Source organism: Oncorhynchus keta, chromosome 6 (genome assembly GCF_023373465.1).
Source record: "Oncorhynchus keta strain PuntledgeMale-10-30-2019 chromosome 6, Oket_V2, whole genome shotgun sequence".
Lineage (NCBI taxonomy): Eukaryota > Metazoa > Chordata > Actinopteri > Salmoniformes > Salmonidae > Oncorhynchus > Oncorhynchus keta.
In genome coordinates, this window is record NC_068426.1 from 12,773,432 (window position 1) to 12,783,130 (window position 9,699).

Below are 9,699 nucleotides of genomic sequence, written 5' to 3' on the forward strand. Positions count from 1 at the left end.
CTTTGAGGGGTGGAGCAAACCATTCATGCATTCCAGGGTGTTTCTCAATGTTCTAAAGTGGCTTCCCCTGTGTGTGTGTGTGTGTGTGTGTGTGTGTGTGTGTGTGTGTGTGTGTGTGTGTGTGTGTGTGTGTGTGTGTGTGTGAGAGAGATTACACAGACCCACAAATAATTTGAAAATAAATCAAATTTTGATAAACTATCTATTGGGTGAAATACCACAGTGTGCAATCACAGCAGCAAAATGTGTGACCTGTTGCCACACGAAAAGGGCAATCAGTGAAGAACAAACACCATTGTAAATACAACCTACATCTATGTTTATTTATTTTCCCTTTCGTACTTTAACAATTTGTACATCATTACAACACTGTATGCATACATAACATGACATTTGAAATGTCTTTATTCTTTTGGAACTTTTCTAAATGTAATGTTTACTGTTCATTTTTAATTGTTTATTTCACTTTTGTTTATTAGCTATTTCACTTGCTTTGGTAATGTAAACATATGTTTCCCATGCCAATAAAACCCTTTAAATTCAATTGAGAGATGAGAAGTCATCATGTTCATGTCTCCTTCGCCCAGATACTGGTTCAGGCAGCAGCCTGCCTTCCCCAAAAAAGGCTTACCCAAGTATGGAAAGAGAGGGTCATTCTCTTTTCAAGATCTTTCACTCCAGCCACTGACCTGGCACCAAGGACTTTCCACGATATCCTCTGTAGCTTTATCACCCAGATTAATAGAATAAATTTTTTTATTCATCTCCGCCCCCAATGCTCTTGTGTGGAGTGTTAGAGGTGCAATGACCATGTTAAATGAGGAAATACTGATGGTGTCACCAAATATCTTTAGAACTAAACCAAATAGAAACAAATGAGTCATGTGGGCAGAACAAGCAAGGCGGTGGGCAGAGCCAAGCACAAGTTTATGAGATCCTATTGGCGAATTTGAGCATATATTTGCATATTTACGTTAGGGAATGCCTACTCTGTGAAGTGTGCGGTTGCAATAACTCAATTCGCCTTTGCACTCCTTCGAAACAATAACATTTTTTAAACTTTAGCAAAAGGTCAAGTCTAATTATCTTAGTCCACTCTGGTCATAACAGATTCTAGTTTTGGGAACAGAAAACGGTATTGAGATCAAATGTTTCATCGATGAGAAAATGTGCAGAATGTCAGCCAAAATGAATCTCGTTCCAGCTTCTCCCACTGCCGGACACATGGCTTCCATATTTGGTAGTGAGTGGAAACGCCAAGCGGATGCTTCACATTGATACATCCGGTGAAATATCTGTCTCATTGTTCTGTGGTGTCACTATATGTATGACATATGGCCTCCCAAGTCCTCATATCTCATTTGGCATGCAAACTCTCAATAACAGACCATAATAAGAATAAAACAGAAATTGAAATATGCATTGACTAATTATATCCCACAATGCTTCATTTGGTTAGTCTTTCTATTTGACTATTTTTAGTTTAACTTTGGTTAATACCCAACCTATTGTCCTTGCTCAGTGACGTCTGCCTCCCTCAAGGCCGGCATCGAGTTGCTCTTTCAATTAACTACCACTTTATCAAGCTAACAAAACTGTGTGTTTCCCTAAATAAAACAAGCATCGTCACCACTAGCCTTATGCTCTGGGATGGTATCGCCGTCTACACCATTAACATAACACTGCTAATCTCACTACTGTCCCATGCAGTTCAACCATTCTGCCCCCTTTCATTGCACAGGACAAGGCCTGTAGATCAAAAGAGAGGCCTGTTTTTTTCAAACATAAGCTCTGCAGTTTTGGTAATGGGTTCTCCAAAAACTCAACTCTTTACTTCACACATCATTTTTGTTTAGCACTATATTCTAAGAAATATGACATGGGGACGTGATCTAAAGCATGTTTAACTGAAAAAATATGTAGTGTTTGTACTCAAGCATTATTTTATAGCATGAACAGCCCATTGTGAATAATTTCATCCCCTGCTATAGTAACTAACTGACCGCACCTGCACACTGTATGTGGGGTGGCTACAAAGGAGCAGAAAATCCCATCATTTTAGTACTACTTTCAATTAAATCTTAACATATGGTTATTTGGGACAATTGTGTTGTATTACAGTCAACTTTAATTAGATTTTTGAGCCATGAACCATACAGGTCAGGTATTTTGGGGAGAAGTTTAATCCCCTTGACTATACTTTCCTTCCCCCTGTTAATCCCGCAGAGTATGCTACTAAGAAATTAAAGTTAAAGTTTAACAGAGCAAGTAACCCCATTTATCCATCCACCAAACTACAGCACTCAGTACTTTGGTTGTCCATGGAGTGTAATCTTATATAACCATGCTGACCTACTTTTGAAGTTATTAGTTATACCAAGAGTTTACATTTTAACACGGATTATGATTGCTGGAAAATGCTTATAAAGGGAAAATAGCTGGTTTATTAGAATATGACTTGCTCTCGACTAAGAACTGTTTCCATAAACTAATCTCTTGGAGCAACAGGGACTATTCTACTTCCGGAATCAGCTGGACACATACGAGGCCACCTAAGAAATGACATTCTAGTTAAAAATCAAATTCAGGAAATAAACAGTATGGTCCTGTACAAGATGCATTAGGAAACACGTATCCCGACATGAAATTGAACAGACCATTTAAAAGAGACAACTGGACATAGCCCTACAGGTAGAGGGAATTTTATTTATGGTACAAACAAGGCAGCTCTTCTGAAAACGGAGATTAAATGTACATGATAATAATGAAGACAAAATACATACGACAAAAAAGGCATTCAAGAAATACTTTAGGTCAATAAACTTCATGCCAAAAGCTTCTTTATCAATAAAAATGTGTGGATTATTCATCAGCCTCTTGTTTTCACAGTGGTTTGATTACCTGACATTACCATAGAGACTGAAGACGATGCAAAGACTGATAATGAACAATTCAAGGCAAACCAAGTCAGAAAAAAAATCTGATAATAAAAAGTAAAATCATAATAGAAAAATCTAACTGCATGAGCATGTTGGAAAGCCACAAATTCTTATTTCAATGGAAAATGCAAAGAAACATGAAATGTCATGTTAGAGGAAAAGTATGGGAAGATCTCCCTTTAAAAAACATTTTTCCAATGATGCTACATTTTGCTTAACTTTGGAAGGTACCATTGTTCACTGACATCCATCAGAGATTTTAATCATACAATTGGAGAAACAATTTTGGTTACTGTGGGTAAAGGGACGGAGATACCTTTAAGTTTTCAATCATAATGTAAGAAATCAGACTATTACAAAAGTGAAACGTCTCCAGAAGGAATGACAGAAATAGGTATTTTTTCATTATTGATGCGTGAAAAAAAATGGGTAACCCATTAACTGGAATGACAGAACCATGAACATATAATCCTTTAGGCTATGCTGGGCAGAGAGAGTATAACAATTTCCTCTCAAACAGCTATGTATTTTCTATTAGGTTATCATATATACTTTACACGTAGACACAGCCAGTCTTCTATGGATGAAGATCATTAGAGAGAGAGATTGTGATTTGTGGATTAAATCATTCAAGAAAATAATTTATTGAGGGAGGGACAAAGACAAGTGAAACAAATGTAGCTGGGAGGTTGGGCAGATTATGAGGCATAGCTGGAATTGATACATAGAGGTGGACTCAACTACAGTGTCAAATGCAATGCTTTTTTTTAGGCGGAAAATTCAGTCAAGATACAGATTTTTTAAAAGAAAATCTAATTTCTGTTTATTTGTAAATCTGCAACAATGTACTAACTTCCCTGTAACACACCCCATTTAGTGTGCTTGGTTACACACACATTATAGGGCTGCGGAGGGCCGTGAACCGGTGTAGCTGGGGTATCTAGAAGAATATACATGTATATACAGTACAAGGCATTAGAGAGACAGAGGCAGCTGTCAGAGGTGGTTGCGGCTGCGACGGGGACAGGGCTCTGTATGCTTTATCGGGACGAGGTGATAAATCAGACGTGTTCTGGCAGGTGCTATGCACATCTCGCCTCTGGATCACTGGATCTGGATCCCAAACAATTGTGCCACATATGATCAGATATCGTCTTTCCATTCGTGAAAGAGATGTTCCACACATTGTGTAAAGTCAGGTCAGATTTATTTTATACTAATTAAGCAGCACAGATATATTAGCCATGTGAACTGTCACTAACATCACAAGATTTTGTGGCCATGCATGCTATCATCTGACTTCCAAAAGATTGTAGTGTTTAAAAAGTAAATAAACAGTCAAACTTACTTCATACCTGTATAAAAAGAGAATAAATAGAATCAGTAAACACACCACTCAATTCACCATACACAGTAGTATTTACAACATATGAAATAAAACAAGTACCGTAATTTCCGGACTATAAGCCGCTACTTTTTTCCCACGCTTTGAACCTCGCGGCTTATACAATGACGCGGCTAATTTATGGATTTTTCCCGCTTTCACAAGATTCAAAAAACTGAGCACCGTCACATAATGTGACGTAAATCGAGCGCGCTCAAACTTCCCATCATTCTGATTACGGTAGTCATTTTGTCACCCTCAACATGGCAAAGACACGGAGAAATGCATATGATGCAGCTTTCAAGTTGAAGGCGATCGATCTGGGTGTTGGAAAAGGAAATAGAGCTACTGCATGGGAGCTTGGCCTTAATGAGTCAATGATGAGACGTTGGAAACAGCAGCGTGAGGAACTGACTCAGTGCAAAAATACAACAAAAGCTTTCAGAGGGAAGAAAAGCAGATGGCCCAAACTAGAACATGAGCTTGAAGACTTGGTCAACACACAGAGAGCAGACGGCCGAGGTGTTTCATCTGAGGCTATTCAATTCCGACACCGAAGGAGATGACTTCAGTGGTTTCAGTGCACAGGAGGAGCAAGATAGTGACTAATGACTTTCTTGGTAGGCTACTGTTTAATGCATTTTATTTTTTTAATTGTTACAAGCCGTGTTTAGTTTAAAAGCCTATTTATTTTTGTTGTTACAAGTCGTGTTTCGTTTAAAAGCCTATTTATTTTTGTTACAAGGCGTGTTTAGTTTAAAAGCCTATTTATTTTTGTTACAAGCCGTGTTTCGTTTAAAGGCTGTGTAAAGTTAATTTGTTTCAATGTACCGGTAGGCACCTGCGGCTTATAGACATGTGCAGCTTATTTATGTACAATGTATTTATGTACAAAATACATTTATATTTGTTTAATTCAGTGGGTGCGGCTTATATTCAGGTGCGCTTAATAGTCCAGAAATTACGGTACTGCACTACTTTGAATGGCAAAGAGCTCAGTGGAAAAACAACAAATGAGAGAAGGGGAACAGAGCAGAAAGCAGTCATTTCCACAGCCCATTGTCAAACCCAACGGCCGTACCTTTCCGGGAATGTAGTTACGGTCAAGGCTCTCGTCCTGCAAAAACATGTGAAGACAGCGCTCGTTTTGAGCGAGAGGATGACCTGCAATTCTAGAAAAAAAAAGAGAAAGACATGAATTTATAAAAAAAAATATGCATTTAAACATCTTGCCGACTGTGCATTTAAAAAATGGTGTCTAAAAATACGACTTTTAGTTATCCACACCAGCAGAAGCCAATTCCAAATCTGTCACCACAACATTGTTTCAGCTTACTTCACATTATTACAAAAAGGTTGATCTTGGTTAGCTCAAAATGTATGTTTTCTCCTGGCATCGGTTGTCTCAAGATGATCCTCTAATGTTTAATAAGTTAAGACCCACCTGTTGATGAACTGCTCAAGACCCACACGTCGCTCTTCGATGAAAGCCTCTTCAAAAATGCCTTCATCCCCACGGAAAGGTAGCTGTCTCTTCAGTGCCTTCCCAGGCAAGGGCGGCACTACAATCTGGAATAAATCAATAGCAATGTACTTAGTCCTTAGCCGTTAAAATAGCTGATTAAATTTAACCATGACTAATTACATTATTATTTCTCTAACTAATGACATTAGTAATGTAATAAGCAACTTGTGTAGACGTCACCATTGAGAAAAACCCTACTGTAATGATATGTAGATACAGTATTTATTATAGTCCATCAATATAGGTCCTACCCAAAATACATTTGAACCCAAAACAAATAGATAAATCTTTCACTCACCTTGCTGTCTCGCTCCAACTCATTCTTCAACCACTCAAAGTCACTGTATCTTCTTCGCACAATGGAATCCTTTAACTTAAAAATCGGCAGGTTTGTCTGCATTTAATGAAAACAGAAACAAGAATATTCTCGTCAAGAGACAGCCACCAAGTATATAACTAACGTTAGCTAACCCTGTTAGCCTAAAAGGGCTAGAAAGTTAACGTTTACCTCAAAGGGTATTTTAATAACTTCCCTAGCTGACAATGCTAGGTTAGCTATCTAGTAGGCCCGTTCTTAATACCTCAGTAGGCCGGACTAAATCCTGGGCCTCGATTTTCATCCACCTAAAGTTCGTAAGCTATAACTCATTAGCTAGCTGAAAATGTTTGTAGGTTTAGCTAGATATGTAACGACAGATATCTATCTTTAGCAACCTACCCGCATACGGACTTCGTAAGTTGTGAAACGGTTCCGCCCGACTCCAACAGTTTGTGGGTCATAAACGTCAATTTCAAGAAAATTGCTGGGGGGACCATAAGCATCCGTAAGGTCCTGAGGCTTTGAGTTCAACCGGCGAGTATCAGCCACTGTGGGATCTGACATTTTCCTTATCCGACAAACCCAGTGAGTTCACGTCAGAACACTCAATACTGAGAAATAATTATTAGATCTCCCCTTTCATTAATTTGATGTGGTATGCAAATGTAAACGAATCTACCCTGATTTAGAGGGCCACCCTGTGCCCTCTCTCGCTACACACACACCCAGCCACACTGAGGGAGTTCGATTAAGTGCACCGGGGCTATGGCCCATGATGTAAAATGGGTAAAAGCGGTGTCGAGGGGCGCCCTCTCAAATGGAACAGTAATCTGCGCCAGTCGGTCATGTTTTATCAACAAGGCAACAATATGTATCGTTCAAAAACATACAATATCTCCTTTCCTTAAAATATATGCTAAAATGTTACAACTACTTTTCATTGCGAAGGTAGATAAAGACTTTAAAAAGAGCAATACATTTTGCATGTGAAAACACCGAATCCTACAAATTACTCCACGACTTTCGGTGTCGGCCTAAACGGGTTCCAAAACGAACGCAATCAACGCTAACCCGGGAATGCCCGGAGAATTAATCGAATCCCCACACTGACTGAACGTGCCACAGTATCAAATGCTGTACATCCATTCTGGAAATGTCATAAAATAGATTCAAACGCCTCAAACTTTAGACAAACGTACTGTACATGTCATGCAGTGTTTTCAGTTGAAGTTTGTTATTTGTCAGATAAACTCACTCCTGGGGGGAGGGGGCTAAAGAAAGCAGGGATCAAATGTGATATTATTTTGAACACGAGGCACAATTCAAACATAGATGTATTCAAATATAGGTGTAAAATAAGCTAAGAGAGGAATTAGCCAATTATAACAATTGCTTATATAACTCTATTTTTTTAAACTGCATTGTTGGTTAAGGGCTTGTAAGCATTTCTTGGCTGATTCACGTGATGTGTTGTCTCTACCTTCTTGCCTTTGTGCTGTTGTCTGTGCCCAATAAGGTTTGTACCATGTTTTGTGCTGCTGCCATGTTGTCATGTGGTGTTGCTACCATGCTGTGTTGTCATGTGTTGCTGCCATGCTATGTTGTTGTCTTAGGTCTCTCTTTATGTAGTGTTGTGGTGTCTCTCTTGTCGTGATGTGTGTATTGCACTATATTTTTTATTTTGAATCCCTCATCCCCGCAGGAGGCCTTTTGCCTTTCGGTAGGCCATCATTGTAAATCAGAAATTGTTCTTAACCGACTTGCCTAGTTAAATAAAGCTTAAATAAATAAAAAAACTTACTTCATACCTGTATAAAAGAGAATAAATAGAATCCGTAAACACACCACTCAATTCACCATACACAGTAGTATATACAACATATGAAATAAAACAAGTACCGTGCTTTCAAGACAACTGGGAACTCGTAAAAAAAGAAGGTTGAATCATGACATCAGTGATTTTCAGGACGGAGCTCTAGAAAGAAGCCCAAGTTCCCGACTTGGAATTCTGAGTTGAAGGACTGTTCTTCCCAATCGGAACTCGTTTTTCTTTAGTTGGATGACTGTTTTCCCAATCGGAGCTAGTTTTTTCTAAGTTCCCAATTGACTTGAACTCACTGAAGTCTGAGATTTCCCAGTTCCGAGTTTCTAGTTGTCTTGAACGTGGCAGAACTCATGCTGGATTGACAGCATGTCCAATGTTGAATGTTTATCCTTTTAAGCTTGGAAAGAGACCCTTAAACTCAGACCACACACCCATTCCACTTAATAGCAGGCTAGTGATTGCTTTGCAATGCTTGCAGTTAACCACTGATTCCTTTCAAACCACTCATTGTTGAATTTGTGATTTCTAACTTGTTGTGTAATGTTTTTGTCCAATGGCTTATGAGCACTGATACCGTTGATCTATAATTTCTATTCATCATTTTTCTTCATATGACAAGGATTGAAAAGGATTTGCCAGCTAAGATTTTGAAAGTACGATGTTGACATAATCAGTCCAATCAAAGCTACGGTAGATTTAACGTGATTTGACATCATTTATCTGTGGCCAATTATTATAATATTTTTTTATTTAACCTTTATTTAACTAGGCAAGTCAGGCCAATGACCTTGACCCTTCTTGGATGGGCACCTCTAATACAACTCTATGGCAGCACCCAAGGGTCTAGAATTTTCTATCTCTACCCATAGATTTTATGGTGATGTAGTGTCATCATGACTGACAGAACACTAAAGCAATCACGGCACAACTAGAGAACCTTAACAAACCCTACGCTCCATATTTTCCGCTGGCTGCCCCACCACCACAGAAAGCCCTGAGCTAGGCTGAAACACCTGCATTTTGGAGCTGCCTTACATGCTGACCAGACCGCTCGTGCGCATGCATGCACATGTTGATTTTGTCCACCCACACCAGACACAATCAGGACACGCAGGTTGAAATATCAAACAAACTCTGAACCAACTATATTCATTTGGGAACAGGTCAAAAAGCATTAAACATGTATGGCAATTTAGCTAGCTAGCTTGCTGTTGCTAGCTAATTTGTCCTGTGATATAAACATTGGGTTGTTATTTTACCTGAAATGCACGAGGTTCTATACTACTACAATTAATCCTCAGATAAAAGGGTAAACCGAGTTCATTTCTAGTCATCTCTCCTCCTTCAGGGCTCTTCTTCTTCTTTGGACTTTATATTGCGGTTAGCAAGCAACTTTAAAGTGCATTGGCACCACCAACTGGACTGGAATGTGGACCTCAGTTCATCTTTCAATCACCCATGTGGGTATATGCTCCTAAAAATCAATGAGGAGATGGGAGCGGCAGGACTTGCAGCGCATCAAGTGTCACAAATAGAACCAAGTTCTATTTTATCGCCTGGCTCCACAGACATTCGTTGACTCGCGCGAGCAGTGTGGGTTCAATGATTAAATAACATGTATGTGTAAAATTATTCCGCAAAGCAAGCGCATGCGACGCGAGCGGTGTGGTCAGCGTGTTACTCAAGAAAGCAAAAAAAGAGACCATG

The 9,699-nt window shown here is 39.1% G+C and overlaps 1 protein-coding gene across 2 annotated transcripts; it reads right to left on the minus strand.

The window, feature by feature from the left end:
* Window positions 1–2,686: 2,686 nt before the first annotated feature.
* On the minus strand, window positions 2,687–6,952 carry LOC118384973 (sorting nexin-12-like). 2 transcript variants are annotated; one of them, XM_035771705.2, is made up of 5 exons: window positions 6,567–6,952; window positions 6,147–6,242; window positions 5,768–5,892; window positions 5,405–5,495; window positions 2,687–4,052 (listed from the first exon to the last, which is right to left on the minus strand). In XM_035771705.2, the coding sequence occupies exons 1-5, from the start codon at window positions 6,729–6,731 to the stop codon at window positions 4,044–4,046; spliced, it is 486 nt and encodes a 161-aa protein (XP_035627598.1). In that variant the 5' UTR covers window positions 6,732–6,952; the 3' UTR covers window positions 2,687–4,043. The 2 variants fall into 2 exon arrangements, with proteins under 2 accessions (XP_035627598.1, XP_052376706.1); XM_052520746.1 differs by having other exon boundaries at window positions 2,687–4,294; window positions 6,567–6,951.
* Between the last annotated feature and the right edge of the window lie 2,747 nt (window positions 6,953–9,699).